Genomic DNA, 18,953 nt, shown 5'->3' on the forward strand with positions numbered 1-18,953 from the left:
TGCTTGTCAAAATGTTTGTGTTGAATTTAACCCGAAAGACACAGAATCATGTGGAGCGTAGATCAGTTTTTTGAGTGTAAATATTTGAACTTATCAAGAGCCTCTCCAAGCATTTCAGCCTTGACAGCTTAAGACAGTTACATTTGCTTGAAATATCAGTACCATATGTATCAGTCTGTTTGATTTAGACTACCATTACTGCATACTGCAAACACTACTTTGTCTGACCTTCAGGGTACTGTATGGGAATAAGATCACCGAGTTGCCCAAAGGAGTGTTTGACGGCCTCTATGCCCTACAGCTGCTGTAAGTTTGACACAATTTTGGAGCCCTAATAAATACAGTATATGTAAATTCCATCAAACTGCTTGAGGTGATAACCATAGCGTACCCTGCTGTCTGTATCAATTTGGCTGAACTTAACTTTACCAGTAGAATTTGTCTTGTTCTGACCTGCTCCCATCAGTCTGTTTTTCTCTGTGTGTCTTGTTTCCTCTCCTCTCCCCAGACTACTTAATGCCAATAAGATACACTGTGTTCGTGCTAATGCATTCCAAGACTTGCAGAATCTTTCTCTGCTGTCTCTGTATGACAATAAGATCCAGACTTTGGCCAAGGGCACCTTTGCTTCTCTGCGTGCCATTCAGACACTGTAAGTGCCTTCCTACCTTTCGTTCTTCACATTCTTCATTTTCTCATCTGATAAATCCATTTCAAGGTGTCAGAAAACACAAAAATGGCATATTTTGGCCTTACTAACTCCCTCAAGCAAAAACAATATTTTTACCCAACTAGCTCAAGTGCCCTTTTCCCATACTTCAGCTCTTAATACATCTAGTGACGAATTATGCTTACACCTGTAACCTTATCTCAATACAATAGCAATAGCGTAGGGATGTAAAGAGATGTCATAAATCATTCATGTCAGTAATTTTATCCTAGGAGGACTTCAAACTATAGTCTATAATCCTTCCGGGTTCCTGAACTGCTCCATAAACCATAGAATATAAAAAACAGTACCTTCCAGCCCACATACTGTGAAATTAACTAAAAAGTCATGTTCCTTTATTTTTGTGTGTGTGTACATTTTTACCCTACCCTATTACTAGCAGAGCAACCTTATTGACGAAGTGTTGCAACTGAACTGCACGCAAACATGGCAGACATACTGTAGCATGCAAGACCAAGACATTTTTTCTTAACATTTTCTTGTCTCCTTCCCAACATACATCTGTAATGTCAATAAAGCATGCCGGGTGACATTTAGAAAGAAAAGCCAAAATGTTTGTTATATATAGACTGAATTGTGAGGAAACACTATAAGATAACCCCTGGCCCCTCTTTGTCCACTGCCTGAATTGTTCTAGATTTAGACACAGGGCTCGTATGACCACAGCTATGGTTGCTGCATGTCTAGCACTCCAAGCTACTGTGTACCCTCTCATTTAACTCTTGGACAGCATGCAGGGAACTTAAAAAAAGGTTTAACAGTTACCGGAACAGTGTTATCGGATTACATTAAAGCTGAAACAGTCCCTATTCACTGCAGGACATGCTTGAAGTTAACTGACTATAGGAAATAGAGAAATAGGATAGTTTAATGGATGCAGAGGTTTATTTAAACCCTTTGCTGCTGCGATATCAACATCAAGACAGTTATTTGTAAATGAAGCTTTAATATGGAAAGAAAGGTGTAAATGAAATGACACAATTTTACTTCAGTCTTTTCAGTACTTTACTACAGTCTGAGTTATTACCCTTAGCCTTTATTTGTCTCGGTTAACATTAACAAGTGAAAAATATAGCTTTTGTATTGATTGATTTTAAAACACTGCGTAACTAATTGCAGTGTTGTACAGACAATGTGCTTATCCGGATGCTAATGTTTTCTTTTTTCCACTTGGCCACTATAGTCACCTGGCCCAGAACCCATTTATCTGTGATTGTAACCTCAAATGGCTAGCTGACTATCTTCGTGCCAATCCCATTGAGACGAGTGGAGCACGGTGTGCTAGCCCACGCCGCCTTGCTAACAAGCGCATTGGCCAGATCAAGAGCAAGAAGTTCCGCTGTTCTGGTGAGCCTTTAATTTATATATATATTACTACTCTTTCTACCAATCATGCAGCTTATCATATACATTTCTACCATCCTCCTGGTCACTTTATCATGCAATCTATGGGTGTGCTGTCACCGCTAAACTAAAACAAAATATTAAGCTAAGTCTAACAGAAAAGAAAATCAATCTACCCTGGCAGTGAAAAAAGTAGTTGTGACAAGACAAATTTTGCTGGTTTTATTTGCCCATTTAATACAAAGTAAATAATGTTTCCAGACATTGATTTTCTCAGGCAGTGTGTTTGAGGCATTGAGTTTCTCACCAACATACGCACCCAAACATGGTCAGAAACACAAGTTCCTGATGCCTTACTTTTGGCTTTAGCGTCTTGGAAGCCTGTGAGTGTCAGAGCTTAGCAGCCTGGCACATATTTCCCCAGTGGTTTTTCTAACAACTGTCTAATCCTGTCTGAATGGGCCCATCCCTGTAAACGCGGTCTCAGAGTGGAACAGCTGCCAAACATGCCCTTATTTACGGAACAGACATCCTCAGACCTGCCCTTGCTATTCAGAGAGTCCTGAAGATTACACAATTAGCTTCTCTTGGATTTGCTTAGTTGAATTTTTATGTAATTCATTTCTTTTCCACAGTGTTAATACAAAACACCAAATAAAGCTCTTTACTAGATAAAAGCAGTAGATTTTATAATAATAATAATAATAATAATAATAATAACAATAATAATAATAATAATAATAATAATTATTATTATTATTATTATTATTATTATTGTTATTATTATTATTATTATTAGTAGTAGTAGTAGTAGTTATTTATTTATTTATTTATTTATCTATCTATCTATCTATCTATCTATCTATCTATCTATCTATCTATCTATCTATCTATCTATCTATCTATTTATTTATTTTTATTTTTTATTACATTAAATAATCCAATTCTAGTTTTATTGTATGACAGGTAAAATAAAATAATAATAATAAAAAAAAACAAAGAAAAGAAAGTTTAATTTCAAGTCCAGCACCTGCATTTGCATGGGTCTAATACATCCATTTAACTGTACCTTAATGATGTCATTGCTTTTTCCCTTCTGTCTCCATCACAGCCAAAGAGCAGTACTCCATTCCAGGTAAGTGGGCTTCAACATTGCTTTCTCTTCTCTTTCACTTTGTCATTCACTATATCACCTACTGTCTTTTATTTTCTTCTGCATCACATCGCTTTGTGTACATTTATTCAGTAACAACAGGGATCTCGAAACGTACATATTGGTTATATGTTGCGGTTGGAGTAAGAAAGGCAGAGCGGCATTTTATAATAATAAAAACAATTCAAAAACAAAAGGAGGGTCTTTACTAGAGATTCATATCTGGATATCTTTCTGGAATCTTTTACCCGAACATCTTCCATGGAAATAATTTTATGACCAGCAGTCATGCAAATAAAATTAAAAGCTGACTTTGGCTGAAGTCTAATAAAAATTTTAAGCGGAAGAAAGATCAAAGAGATACTTGATTCATGCATTATCTGTCTTCCTTAGAAAAGAATAAAAAAAAAAGCTGAATTAGTTCCAGGTCTGTCCTGAAGAACATTCCTGTATGAATAATGAATAATAGGAAACCTTATGTCATAAGACAAAGCACCTGAGGCTTTATATAGTTAAACCAAAAGCCATAAAATACTTAAACGAGAGGTATTTCAACTCCCTCTTTTGTTATCCTCTCTGTTGTTCTTTTTCTTTTTCTTTGCCACCCTAAAAGTTCTAGAAGTTAAACAGCCCCAGGAAAAGTGAAATTATCTGTGTTGTACTGTAGATGCTTGTCTCTGTGAGTCACTCAAAATCTCCTGCAAGCATGCAGTCTTAATTGGAGCTCAAAACAGCAGTCATGAACACAGGAATTTGCCACCCATCTTCATTACCCCTGGAAAAACAAGCGGGGAAAAAAAAAAAAAATCAAAGAGCTCAGCCAATTTTATTGTTTCCTGTTTAACTCATTTGTCATTATCCTACCAGGAAATGCTGTTTCCACCAGTCACATCCAAAACAGTCACTAATGCAGATCATTAGTGTGTCTAAACTTCCTGATTCCGACGCAGTCTCGGAGTGAAGTCTTTGAAGGAATGTTTAGAGGAAAGTGTGTCAGAGGACTCTTGCTTCATCAGAACATGATTATTTGGATACAGGGATACAGCCAAATATCGCTAATCATTTTATGCATTCAACGTCAAACAGATGGTTTTTAGGTGCTCAGATTTAGGAGCTGGATATTATTTACTGCCGTTGAGTTCCCGAAGAATTATTCACTTAGCTCTAATTTGTTCCAGATCCATACTGTTCCCTGTTAGAAATTATGTCTTTGAACAGAATTTGTGGGTTGCTCCACTTCAGGATTTTGGTTAAACAACAAATTAGCTTTTAACATTTCATCAGATGGATTTGTCTGTGGTGAGTGAGAATGGGCTTTTTCTCCCACACGCTGTAGCCAGGAGCGCTTCGGCTCGTTAACAGCTACCCACAGCCACAGCAAGAGCAACAATAGTGCACCATCCAACCAAAGCCCACAAAGCTTTCACTATAAGTGGCTTCAAGTGGAATCTGTGTGCTTAATTATTTAAGGCCTATTATATAACTGTGTTCAAGCACCTTGGCACATTAAGTCTGTTCTTGGTGAGTCACAAACGGTGAGGGAAAGAACCAGTATGCTGGTGGTCCTGTGACCTTTATGGCTTACATGTATTAGAGGTGCATATTGACCAACTCCCATAGAAAGCTTAACTAATCCATCCTTTTCCCACAGTTTTGCCTACCAAACATAGTTCTCTTTATCAAAATACATGTAAGTAGTTTATTTAACTCTTTTTTACCAGAGGCCAAAATATTGAATTTGAGCTTTTTTGTGTCCATATTCAGTATTGTCATGTCACATTCAGGGGCTGTAAGCAGTTGTAGCTTTTCATAAGTATTTCTGTTTTCATTTGGTCTACTAGGGGCGATAAATTCATGGAAACGTTTTCGAAAAAAATTACATAATTGTTTATGTAAATCAACTAAAATTCTGTATAAAATGAAAACATTTCGTGCTGAATGCCAACAGTGTCCTGACTCATTTAATATCAGACTTGCAGTGATGAAATAATTAATTAACACACAAGGAACATTCCTGGGCTCTAAAGTGATGCTAAAGAAAGTGTTGTAGCTAATTTTGCAGGAGATTATGGGTGCATATAATGCAGCCATACATGGCTGTGAACCCTAGAAAGCACCACTGTCCATATAATCTAGTTGTGATGGTATATTCTCTCCCTTGTCAATCAGAGCAACACTAAGCATATGTCGGCATCTTTAAGTTCATGTATGCTTAAGAGGGCAGATAGTGCTTTCTTATCTGCCCAGTGACATAGACTGAGCAGGAAACACATACTGTAGGAAGACAGCCTTCACCCTCACTGGGATGGTAGATATCATGTAAGGACTTGCTAGTGAGCATTCAAATTGGCAAATCACCAACTTGGGAAAAAATACTAAAGGTACTTTCTTTGTCACATACATTTCAGCTAGATATTTAACCGACTCTTAAAATAAAAAATGCAGGTTCTCTTACGATTTTTTTTTTGTTGGGTCCCACAAGTCATGTTTGATCGCAGTCACACTCACACCTACAGTATATTATCTATGGAGCAAAGTGATACCTTGCTCTGAAAACAAATCTCAGCTCTCTCTCTTATCTTCCGTTGAAGTTCTTTGATTGTGCAGTTCCTTTATTTCTGGCGAAGCAATTCCCACGTAGACCTACAAGAGCCAAACAACTGCTGTTTTTACACCACAAAAGACAGCAGGAAACCTTGACTGGGAAACACATTGCCTGACACAGAGTTAGGATCTGACAGATGATTCACTGCAGGCAACCAAAAACTTGATGAGCTGAGGAGAAAACATTTGAATGAATTTGCTGGTATAATGATTTAATGTGTGAAGACTGAGGCTTGTCCGAAGATTGGAGAGACCATAAATTTCATAAAGCTTAAGGGAGGTGGAGAGAATAATGTTCACAGCCTCTTTTGATATAAAAAATTTTCATTTGTGTTCCTTCAGGCACAGAGGACACCAGGTTGAACAATGAATGCAACAATGAACCAGTCTGCCCAGCCAAGTGCCGCTGTGAATCCAACGTGGTGGACTGCTCCAATCTGCGCCTCACCAAGATCCCTGAACACATCCCGGCTTCCACCACCGAGCTGTAAGCATTTCTGCATGACCGGAAGCTCTAAATCAGGGCTATTCATCTTAACTAACAACTGGCCAAATGGGAAACTCATGTGGATTATACCGTACAAGCAGAGCTAGAATACTTTCAATGAAAGGCTATTGCGGATAAAACCTTTCAAAATACAGTTAACTTTCACTACAGATGTCAGTAGTATAGCTTAATTTCTTTCACCTTGTACTCTGTCATCATGGTTAGACTTTCAATATACAGTAATTAAAGTTTAAGATACTGTTGATATTGATTCTTGGTAACACCAGGGAGTATGGCATGGTATAGCCATTAGGGTATTGAATATTTTTCTACATTTACTAATTACCTTGCAACCTCATGTGCACAACTGGAAAAAAATTCTCTGTGTAAACCTGTCCAGGACACGCACACTGTGATTACACTTTAATCTCTGAAAGCTCCTGCATTACTACAAAGTCTAGTTCTCTTTCCTGTAGATGATGAATCTCCAGTGGCAAAACCCATTGCCTCAGTTTAGGATGTGGTTTTCTGCAGTCATCAATGCTGAAAGTTTACCCACTGATCTTTATTCAGAAGGGACTCGGATTTGCATGAATTTTTGCCTTGCCAGCATGCCATCAAGACTGATTGTTTTAACAGGGCTAGGAGGACTATTTGCTTTAATATCTACCTCAATCTGTCTGTTTTTAACTTTGTTTCGCATCGTTTTCCCTGAAGCCGCCTGAACAACAATGAAATCACTTCTCTGGAAGCTAACAGCGCATTCAGGTCTCTGACACAGCTGAAGAAAATGTAAGAACAAACCCCAGAGCCACATTCAGACATGTGTTTCAAACTTACTGTGCCAAAGGTTTCTTTTGATATTGCCATTTGTCTTGCAGAAACCTCAGCAACAATAAGATTACTGAAATTGAAGACGGTGCGTTTGAGGGCGCTTCGTCTGTCTCTGAGCTTCACCTGACGGCCAATCAACTTGACTCCGTGCGCAGTGGCATGTTCCGGGGTCTTGAAGGGCTTCGGATGCTGTGAGTTATGAGTATATGTGGAGGGAAAAACACATGAGAGAAAAGTATAGCCTTAGGTTACAATGTTTGTTATATAATAAATGGAAAAGAAAAGCATAGTAGTGCCTCATAGCATTCATATTGAATTTCTTTATATCGTTGTGGTCTTCATTATTAAACTGACAATCCCCTTTGGAACAGCTGTGGAAATCTATTACCTTTGACACAATATCATTACATATGACTGTTTTTATGCCGATTTTTAGAATGCTGCGCAACAACCGCATCAGCTGCATCCATAACAACAGCTTCACCGGCTTGTACAACGTTCGTCTACTGTCCCTCTACGACAACCAACTGACCACAATCTCACCTGGAGCTTTTGACACCCTTCAGACCCTCTCAACCCTGTACGTTCTAACGCGATTTTCACTTTATTTTTTGATTTTATCCACTCAGATCAAAATTTTGATTTTTTTTCATCTTGGTCTTAAGGCTCACAGAACAGAAAACCAACCAAATACTTCTTTGCTCCAATCATCAGTCTTTGTATATTTGGGCGATTCCAGCAATTTAGAGTTAGTATCAAATTTCTTGAGCAGCAGCTCAGGAGTAACGGAGCTGGTTTTCATTAGCATGAAAGAAACAGGCTTTTACTCTGACTTTATCTACTCTGACTTTTCTGTCTTGCAATTTCATTTAATATTTTTCTATTCCTGTGGCAGGAACTTGCTAGCCAACTCCTTTAACTGTGATTGCCGGTTAGCATGGTTGGGCGACTGGCTGAGGACTCGCAAGATTGTCACTGGCAATCCGCGCTGTCAGCGTCCTGCTTTTCTGAAGGAGATTCCACTACAGGATGTGGCTCTACCAGATTTCCGCTGTGAAGATGGTAGAAACTCTCTTTTTCTATTGAACCAGAACGTTTTTTAATGTAGCATCATAGTCCATGAGAAACCTTATTTACTTTCATTGTGTACTTAAACGGCTATATATAATTTAAATGACAATTAAAGCTACTTGCCCCGTGACCCAAGAAGTTCAGATAAGCGGTAGAAAATGAATGAATGAATGAATGAATGAATGAATGAATGAATGAATGAATGAAGCTACTTGACTTGACCTGGGTGGAAGATGAATACAACAGCAGTTTGTAATGTATTTGCTGAGACTGTTAGTCAATCACATATTTTCCAATATTTATTGTTTTAATCTGTAGCAAGATTAATGTGCAGTACAATAAGAAAAGACTAGAATGAAAACTAGGGAAAGATACTAGGATAGAAAGTTAAGCCAAATGCACGATCAGTACACATTAAACTGCTGCACTAATGCAATTTTACAATCGTTCACCTCACGGATTGAAGAGAAATGTAAGTTCTCTTGCTTTTTCGTTGTTTTTGTTACTAAGAGCAATACTATCTTAGAACAGGAGTGTCAATGTCAAGCCCTTGAGGGTCAAAGCTCTAGAGAGATTTGTGTTTTGATCTTTCTTACATGCTAAATTCACCCATGGTAATTGACTGATGAGTTAAATTGGGTATGTTAAGTGGGGCTGAATGATTATCCCTGCAGTACTGTGGCCCTCCATGACTGGAGTCTGACACCACTCACACTTCTCTTATTCGGATTTATCTCCTGTCATTATTCAGAATAAACCTATAATATATTCTGTACAGATATGAATAGTAAAGTTTCACAGGAAATTTGATGCTATGTTTGCTACTAGAAATGTGTATCTGGGACATGGCAAAAAAGTTCTAGCTCATGTTTACAGATAAATACCATATGTGCATGTTTGGTTCAGTAAACAGATATAAATGCAGGTACTGTCATTGTGTTACAGTCTTAACCAAATAGGTTGTTGAGCTCTTTTTTCTCTGTCTGTCTGTCTGTTTACATTTCTTCAATTCTTTGTATTTACTGACCCCTCTGTGTCCCATGGCACAGGCCAAGACGATGCCAGCTGCTTACCACGCCCACAGTGCCCGAGCGAGTGTACTTGCCTGGAGACAGTGGTCCGCTGTAGCAACAAACACCTTCATTCCCTCCCTAAAGGGATCCCGCGTAATGTAACAGAGCTGTAAGTCTGGTGCTGGGAATATCAAGGAGAAGCTTTTTATACATTATTTTTTAACAAGATACTCAATCACAAGCATATGGTCATTATGCTGTACTGTGGAAAGTAAGCCAAATCTGATATAAGACTGAAATGCAGCTAGAAAGACATAATCTTTCACATGCTCCTGAATAGCTGAACATATCGATATCTGATACGCATGCTTTCATTGCAAATTTTCTAAATTCACATTTCTTTTCTGTACTTCCTCTACTTCCTCTATGGTTTTGCTATAAACATGAAACCAAGAGAAAAATAAATAACCGCATTCCTTGGAGTGTGGCTCCCAAGAGGAACTAGGGCTGATGTCATTCAGGTGCTCAGGGCCAAAGAGCCCCAGGCAAATTGGGAAGGTGATATGAAACTCCAAAAAAAAAAAAAAAAAAAGCATCCAAAGGCAAAATTACATGATGATGAGTAGGAGTGATGGAAACTTGGACACTTGTAGGTATCAATCTGCTTTCCCCTAGTTTACTCCGAACAATGTGCAATAGTCTTTTCCAGACCATCCTGTCATTTCCAAATACAGGTGCTCTCACTGATGGTAAACACATACATTCCAGGTGTGTCCTGCTTTCATCTTCAAGCTCCTTAACCACAGTCATTAGCCAAAACAGAAAATCTTACAACCCATGCTCCATTTTTCACATTTTTCGGCATAGACAATAGTATGTAGGTGTATAGGTTTTGTTGAGTTTGCTGAACGAGAGTTGACACACCCCAGTGACCTAGTAGAGTAAAATATATATGGGTCAGGAAGAGGGTCACAATGAGGGGCAGGATGCAAAGTGGCCCGTGCGTGTCTGTGTGTGAGTAAGTGTGGAACTGACACATTCCACACACAAGCACAAACAAGCGTGTCTGAAAGCATGCTGTCATCGGTTATCCCGGCTTGCCTTCTTTCCATGGTGCATCCTGGTGATTATCCACATCAGACTAACTTCTTCCATTGCTCCTTGATCCAGATCTGCTGCCTACATGCCCATTGTAGATGATCGGTGTTCAGCATGGGCACTCAGACTGGTCTTCAATTTACCTTTTCAGAACGTTGTGCTACAGTAGCTTTTCTTTGAGATCAGACGATGCGGACTAGCCTTTGGTCCCCACACGCATCAATCAGTAAACCCTGGGCACTGTGACCTTTTTTGCAGGGTCACCAGTTGTCCTTACATGGACCATTTATTTATTTATTTTTTGGTCATAACCACTGCATACCAGGAACAAGCCAAGAGGCTGTTTTGGCAATTTTCTTATATAATCATTTTATATAATACAATTTGTCCCTTTGTCAAAGTCTCTCAGAACATAACAATTGCCCGTATTTCCAGCTTTTAACACATAAATGTTGAGGACTTACTCTTCACATTCTACCTAATATAGTCCCACCCTTGACCGAATATTGTACCAAAATAATAAACGTGATTCTCTTCACCTGTCAATGATTATAATCTTATTATTTTATGGTTGATTGGCTGGGGGGCACGGTGGCTTAGTGGTTAGTACGTTCGCTTTACACCTCCGGGGTTGGGGGTTCGATTCCCGCCTCCGCCTTGTGTGTGTGGAGTTTGCATGTTCTCCCCGTGCCTCGGGGGTTTCCTCCGGGTACTCCGGTTTCCTCCCCCGGCCCAAAGACATGCATGGTAGGTTGATTGGCATCTCTGGAAAACTGTAGTCTGGAGTGTGTGAGTGAATGAGAGTGTGTTTGTGCCCTGCGATGGGTTGGCACTCCGTCCAGGGTGTATCCTGCCTCGATGCCCGATGCCGCCTGAGATAGGCACAGGCTCCCCGTGACCCGAGAAGTTCGGATAAGCGGTAGAAAATGAGTGAATGAATGAATGAATGAATGGTTAATTGGCTTATATAGGGTCAGTTAACATACATGCAGATAAAACGTTTATAAGACAAAACACTGTATAAAATTGACAATACAGTATTTAAAGGTTCTATCTCTTGATTTATCTATCTATCTATATTTTTTGCTTGTACTGGACATGATCAATTAATTCAGGTCGTATCCATTTATTATTAACGTTTAATCCTTAAACCCACTTTAAGTAGTCATTTCCGATATACAAAATGTCCTATGTAAATAAAGTTTTTATTGTCATTATCTTTATTAATACGCACCCCTACTGCTTCTTTTCAGAGTAGGCCAAGCACCAGTTGCCAAAAAAGGCGGCCTATTATAACACACTGTGGGTGACAGACTCTCAGAGAGGCTTTTGTTCTGGAAGAGAGAGAGATATTTTCTCACTGACGATATGGGAAGAGAAGTAGCATTTAACCGTGACTGCCTCTCTCCGCAGGTACCTGGACGGCAACCAGTTTAGTGTCGTGCCAAAAGAGCTTGCCACCTTCAAGTATCTCCAGCTGGTGTAAGTGTTTCACATGCCTTATTCTCTCCTATTTCTTTCTACGTTTGATATGTGAAAAAAAAGGTAGTGCCACCTACAGTATAAGTGTGTGATATTTGGAATTAACGGTCAGTTCTGTTGTTGTCTCGTTTGTTTGTTTGTTTGATTGTTTGTTTGATTGTTTGTTTGTTTCTTTAGTGACCTGAGCAACAACAAAATCAACGTCTTGACAAATTCGTCTTTCGCAAACATGAGCCAGCTCACCACCTTGTACGTTTTCAACATTTGTGAGAAATTGCTTCATTACTCAAACGAGAATTTTGTGTATAGGTTAAAAATCCAAAGCCTAATTTAACACACTGTCTCTTCTATCCAAACAGGATCCTGAGTTACAACGCGCTTCGTTGCATTCCGACGCTGGCTTTCGCAGGACTCCGTTCTCTCCGTCTGCTGTACGTCTCCTTATTTTTCTTAGCAAAATGATTCATTTTAGTTTCAAATGATTAGCTTCGACCATTCACCAGTTGGCATGCAAGTTGGCATCTTTTATGTAATATGTTTTCACTTTACAGTAATTAAAGTCTAATGCGATTCATTTAACTATAATTATTTTAGAAATAAAAAAGCGTCAGAAATAAGTAGACAATTCAGTTCAATTCAGAATTCATATTCGTATAGCACTTTTTTTCAGTGGATGTCGTAATTTGGAGTTTAATATGTCATATACAGAAATATCTAAATTCAGGATATACATTTTAAATTGATCAGTTTATTCCTAAATCGGTGCCAGAGGAAAATAAATAGATGCATAAACTAATGAAAACATTTTTGGATGGATGGATGGATGGATGGATGGATGGATGGATGGATGGGTGGATGGATGGGTGGATGGATGGATGGATGACTTTAAAGTAAAGCAACTAAATTCTCCATATCTGAGTTCTTTAGCGTCATTTCAGATAGACTGTGCAAAATATTTTATTAAAATATATGACCTCAGAACATTTTAAAAGAAACTGAAGCCAAATGATTTAAATACTCATTCCTATTAAACATTGCTTTATTTCCATTTTAAAATAGTATATTGTTGTTGTTGTTGTTGTTTTGTTTACCCGAGCAAACTGGAGGTTTTTAAGGTAGCATGTTGGATCAGAAAGGTGGCAAAACCAGTAAAGATTTTTTTACAGCACAGTTTGTATTGAAGAATGTTTGCAAAGTAAGAAGCAGATGTGGGATCCTTTCTTTCTTTCTTTCTTTCTTTTTTTTTCTTTCTTTCTTTCTTTTTTATAGCCTACTGGGTACAGTTACACAGCCTGACAGAGTCTGAGCCTAGATCAGTGTTCCTACTGAAGTGTGTGACAGGGTGCCAGGAGGTTCAAAATCAGCCTTGGCCCATTTTTTCTGACTGCCAGGGACATAATTTCCACCTTTAGATGGTGGCCTGCATATGAACCTCTATACACTTCAAGCATCGGCAAGAGTTATGGAGGAGAAACTAAGCAGAGAATGTTGCCAAATTGTGTTTTGAAGACTCCTTTCATTCAGGAGGGGAAAAAGCAAAAAGCCATCTGTGTGTGGGGACTGGGAGAAAGCGAGGGCACTTTGACAGATGGAACTGTGTGTGTGTGTAGCTAGAGGGGCATGTTTTCCAGAATCTTTATATCTCCACTCTTGATGCTTGTGTGTATGTGAGTGTGTGGTGGGAAAGGGGGGGAGGTTGCGTTAGCAGCAGACTTGTGACATGTGGCCCTCCAGACATGCGTTTTTACAGCCTGCAACAAAGCCCCGAACATCCCCCTGCTCTTTAACGGCTAAATGATGCCAAAATCCGATAATCATTAGCAAATACGGTCTATTTCTGCCCTGCCCCCATTTCTTTGATATTTATAAATCTGCATTGGTGCTTGCCCTGACTGCTGTTCTTTAACATTGTGCTCATTTGCAGCGTATCCCTACAAAAGATCTCTTAAAACTGCACCACTCCCCCACCAGCCGCTGTAGTCTGGACCACCCTATTGTCTCAATCACCATTTAACTCTAGCAAAAGCAATCACAGTCACGGTAGAACTTTTGATCTCTTTATTGCTAGTCTGATTCTTCAAAGACTTTCCATAAAATATGAATTGGCACCTTTTTTTTTTCCCTGCCGTATTGCTTAAATAACGTGTCGCGACATAACCGTTTAACAGTTCGCTTAAAGACTCGAAAGAGCTCAGGGGTTCAAAGCCACCAGGCATGAAAGACCGAGGTAGCCGTCACAAAAAAAAAAAAAAAGGCACCTAGGTGCTAAAGCGATCATAAAGCGTCACCTTTAAATTGTTTTTACTGGGATTGGGAAAAGAGCGAAAATAATTGTGCAGCTCGGCATGTTCTTGGAGCTGGCTTGAATGTGGTTTTTTTATTTGGTATTAACAGGCTGTTAATTGGCCTTTTTGGGGGAAAAGAAGATGAGGTTTGCTCTTGGTCCAGAAAGAAATGAGACTAGGATGTGAGGAAGTAAATAAAATAAAATAAATAAATAAAGAGAGAGAGAGAGAGAGAGAGAGAGAGAGAGAGAGAGAGAGAGAGAGAGAGAGAGAGAGAGAGAGAGAGAGAGAAAGGGACAGAAAGGAATGAGTCGAAGCCAAGGACTGTCAAACCATGGGTCTTTTTAGCAGCACATGATAATGACCTGATGGATTAGGACGTCCATATTGTTTTACAACCATTAAGCCCTTGATCGCCTTGTCACCTAATCATGCTGCTGAGAGATGAGGAACTCTCCCTGTCGCACTCACTCTCGTCCTCACACTCACTCTGACCAGACGAGTACGGGCCGTTCGTCGTAACCCAACACGCAGCACCACTGAATTCCATACAAGCTTGCTGCCAAAACCGCAGCACCAAAATATAGTTTCGACTTCCGCCATGGCACCAGCGACAGGTGTCGAAAAAGTAACAGAGGGAAAAGAAAAACAAACTTGCAAGAATGGGTAAGGCTGTGGGTTCAGTCAGGGCTTACAGCAACTACGCTTGATTTGTCCACTGGGAAAACTATATGTACAGAAGAAATAAGGATTATCCTGATGAAAAGCACATTTAAAAAGAAAAGCGCAATACTTCGCATTATGCAGGCCGTAAAATCCAGGCTGTCATTTCAAACCTCAAGGCTAAAGAAGTAAAACGTACATCTTACACACTCGAGAACACCTTTAAAAGAAAAGAAAAGAAAATCACTCTCCTTTTCTACCATGAAGAAAGAAACAAGGTAATCGGACAGGAAATAATGTCTCTCTGCTCCACTTATACATTTGATGGTATATAATTGTATTGCAAACACTGGGATATTTCCAAAAGGAACAGAAAGTTAGGTGCTCATGATAAGAGCTGACAGTATGGGGAGAGGGACGTGGAATATGATCAAAAATCAGAAGACGTTCAGAGAAGTTAAAACTTGTGCACACGTCTTGGATTTTTGCATATCGTCCTTCACACCTCCAAAAACATGCTGGTAAGTGGCATGGCAACACTAAGGTGTGTGTGAGAGTGTGGGAGAGGCTGGCAGGCCAATAAGGGCATAATCTAGTGTCCCTGGTGTAGGTTCTGGATACAGTGAGACCCGGCGCGAGTTAGAGCTGTTAATGAAAAGGAATGAAAAATCAGTGCACATGTAATATTGTGATTTAATGATGGTAAGACGATAGTAAGAGTAAGTGCTAAACTGGAGAGAATTGGCTTTGGTAAAGGTGCACAGTGTAAGTGTGATTGTGTTTCATTTCCCTTCTCTCAGGTCCCTGCATGGTAACGACATCTCCGAGTTTCCTGATGGGATCTTCAGTGATGCAGTCTCTCTGTCTCACTTGTGAGTATGGCTGTAGTGTATAGATCACAGAAACACACACTCACACACACACACACACACACACACACATACACACACACACAACACACACACAATGTGAATACAGTTCATCTCCGTAGTAGCCTTCAGTTAGTCTGCTTTGTGTTATATTGAAGAATACACACACGCACACACACACACACACACACACACACACACACACACACACACACACACACACACACACACACACACACACACACACACACACACACACAGAGTCCTTTAACTGTCAGTTGATCATAGGCGCTTCACATGATGCAGGCATTCTGTGGTCTGCGGCTTCTGTACACAGCTCGGGCCGCAGTGTGTCCTGCTTGCAAAAACTCCCACACACTGCTAGCATGTGTTTTTGTTTATTCTGACAGTGTAGACTGCGTCGACTGTGTGCGTGTGGCCCCAAACATCTGCATGTATGTCAATGCAGAAAATGTTTGAGCTTCTTAACTTCTCCTTCTTGTTCTTCTTCTTTTTCTTGTTCTTGTTCTTGTTCTTGTTCTTCTTCTTCTTCTTCTTCTTCTTCTTATTATTATTATTATTATTATTATTATTATCATACACATCGTGCCATACACATCGATATTAGCTATTTTTCCACTTTTATGTCTTTGTTGTCTCAAAAAGCTATTTAAATGGAAAATAAATAAATATATAGGGAGAAATTAAATGCCGAATTAAATGTTTAAAATTAATTAATTTAAAATTAAATTAATTTAAAATATTCAATCATTTATTTTAATATTTTTAAAAATATTTTGTCAATACCATTACACACCTATCTATCTATCTATCTATCTATCTATCTATCTATCTATCTATCTATCTATCTATCTATCTATCTATCTATCTATCTATCTATCTATCTTTCTTTCTTTCTTTGAGAGAAAGTGAGCCGCCGACCTGTCTGTCTCACAATAAAACAGTCCAGACCTTTGCATGTTTATCTCAGTTCTTCTATTTTGTATCTATCTTCTGTTTTCATTGTTTAATGCTTGTATTTTTTCCACACTAACTGCCTCTCTCTTTTACACACACACACACACACACACACACACACACACACACACACACACACACACACACACACACACACACACACACAGACACACACAGACACACACACACAAAAAACCCAAAAGAGTTCCAATGCAATGTTGATTCAGTATAATGAACAGTCCTAGAGCGCCATCTACTGAAATCTATAAGATTACATGTATTTAACTTTATTCATGGCTGAAGAACTTTTTGCATTTACTTGAAGTTGTTTTTTTAAGTGAAAAGTTTGCTTTTTCAGAGCCATCGGTGCGAACCCACTGTACTGTGACTGTCGCTTGCGTTGGCTCTCAGACTGGGTGAAGACAGGCTATAAGGAGCCGGGCATCGCTCGCTGTACTGGGCCGCCTGAAATGGAGGGAAAGTTACTCCTCACCACGCCAGCCAAGAAATTCGAGTGTCATGGTATATTTGACTTGTTTTATCATTTATTTCCCTTACACTATGCTAAAAAATGGTAGGTTGATTGGCATCTCTGGAAAATTGTCCGTGGTGTGTGAGTGAATGAGTGTGTGTGTGTGCGCCCTGCGATGGGTTGGCACTCCATCCAGGGTGTATCCTGCCTTGATGCCCAATGACGCTTGAGATAGGCACAGGCTCCCCGTGACCCGAGGTAGTTCAGATAAGCGGTAGAAAATGAATGATGTATTAATTTTTACATTTTTGATGTATTAATTACTTGGAGCATCTCAGAGAGCAACAGTGGGCTCTATATAACCATTTACTTTAATGACATAAACATATGTTTGAAAAAAAAACAAAACTAATTATTTTATTGCTTTGAATATTTCTAAGAAAATATGAATACATTTACATTTCCAGCATTTGGTAGACGCCCTCATCCAGAGCGACTTACATTATCTCATTTTATTTTATACAACCGAGCAATTGAGGGCTAAGGGCCTTGCTCAGGGGCCCAACAATGACAGCTTGTTGGACCTGAGATGGAACTCACAACCTTCCGATTGGTAGCCCAACACCATAATCACTAGGCTACCACATACACCACAATAATTAATAAATAAATAGATTAATGGTTCAAAGCTCTTACTGCCGACTTTCATATAATACACCTTTTATATTACTTTTGATAAACTACTGTCAGTCATTTCATACTCAATCAGTATCTTATTACTTTAAGTATTAGCTACTATCATAGTTAATTAGATATATCAGATATACAAAAATGCATGTTCTGTCCAGACACCGTTACGCTTTCTGTTATGAAGATATGTAACTCCAAAGCAGCCCAGATTTATGTTTAAAAAAGCTCCAAACTGGTCAAAGTACGGTTTAGCTCAGCATTGTTGTGATGATGGATATATGGATTCATTTTCTATCACAGCGGCTCTGACTATAGTGTAAATTAAAAACAGATGAAAATATTTTGAAAATACTTCTCATGAAGCTCTAAGGAGACGTTTATTAACCATTTATGGAAAGAGTCGCCAGTGTCAGAACTTTGCTGACAAGTTGCTGATGTACAGTATATGAATAAACACTTTGGGACAACGCTGTTCTAGGAAATGAATCAACCTTTTTGGTTGGTATTAATAACTTTATTATGCACCATGCTGCATATAGCTGCATCACACTAATCCTTTGTTGATCATTTTTCTGTAACTACACAAAGATCTGAACAAAGCTTAGCTTACCAGACAAATATAAATATGAGAAACAAATACACAGACATAGTTCATGATGATGAGCAATGAGTATTTGAATGACTGTGACCTCTAGTGGTTGTGGTGTGGATTTTTTTTTACTGGAGTTCTGTATGATGTTAGTTAAAAACTAGATTTGTAAAGTGCGTCGTGACAAACTTTGATGTTGGCTTTGACGATGCAAGTATTCGCAACGGATGGTGCTTTTTGGAGGCAAGTGGACATAAGGGTTAGTGTTGCTTTTGGAGGCAAGTGGACAGAAAGCTAGGGTGCCAAAAACATTTGGAGGTAAGCGGAGACAAGCATGTGACATCACCCAAATACTCTTGAGGAAGTTCCCCATATTGGGCTGATTGTGTTTTGATATGTCACTTGTCCATGTTGTGCTAATTTTTGATTTTCACGTGACATCACGTAACGTCATGTGACGTGAGCAGAATACACGTGAGGAATTTCCCCTCATTGTTCTGAGTGTTTAGATATGTCAGATGTCCATGTTGTAAAAAGTTTTTTAATTTTGCATATTTTGGGGGCGGGGCTGCGAGACAACCGGAAGGCCAG

At 39.1% G+C, this 18,953-nt stretch overlaps 1 protein-coding gene across 3 annotated transcripts in view; it reads left to right on the forward strand.

Moving 5' to 3' along the window:
- The window catches only part of slit1a (slit homolog 1a (Drosophila)), a 90,551-nt gene that overhangs the window by 58,883 nt on the left and 12,715 nt on the right, over positions 1-18,953 (forward strand). For all 3 annotated transcript variants that reach the window (XM_027176258.2, XM_027176256.2, XM_027176257.2), the window contains exons 12-26: positions 235-306; positions 509-652; positions 1,914-2,077; positions 3,186-3,209; positions 6,174-6,318; positions 7,036-7,110; positions 7,200-7,343; positions 7,589-7,732; positions 8,048-8,214; positions 9,273-9,405; positions 11,748-11,816; positions 11,994-12,065; positions 12,176-12,247; positions 15,565-15,636; positions 16,970-17,133. In XM_027176258.2, coding sequence (XP_027032059.2) covers positions 235-306; positions 509-652; positions 1,914-2,077; positions 3,186-3,209; positions 6,174-6,318; positions 7,036-7,110; positions 7,200-7,343; positions 7,589-7,732; positions 8,048-8,214; positions 9,273-9,405; positions 11,748-11,816; positions 11,994-12,065; positions 12,176-12,247; positions 15,565-15,636; positions 16,970-17,133 — 1,661 coding nt within the window. The remainder of the gene's footprint in view (positions 1-234; positions 307-508; positions 653-1,913; positions 2,078-3,185; positions 3,210-6,173; positions 6,319-7,035; positions 7,111-7,199; positions 7,344-7,588; positions 7,733-8,047; positions 8,215-9,272; positions 9,406-11,747; positions 11,817-11,993; positions 12,066-12,175; positions 12,248-15,564; positions 15,637-16,969; positions 17,134-18,953) is intronic.

The sequence above is a fragment of the Tachysurus fulvidraco genome, chromosome 7, assembly GCF_022655615.1.
Source record: "Tachysurus fulvidraco isolate hzauxx_2018 chromosome 7, HZAU_PFXX_2.0, whole genome shotgun sequence".
Classification (NCBI taxonomy): domain Eukaryota; kingdom Metazoa; phylum Chordata; class Actinopteri; order Siluriformes; family Bagridae; genus Tachysurus; species Tachysurus fulvidraco.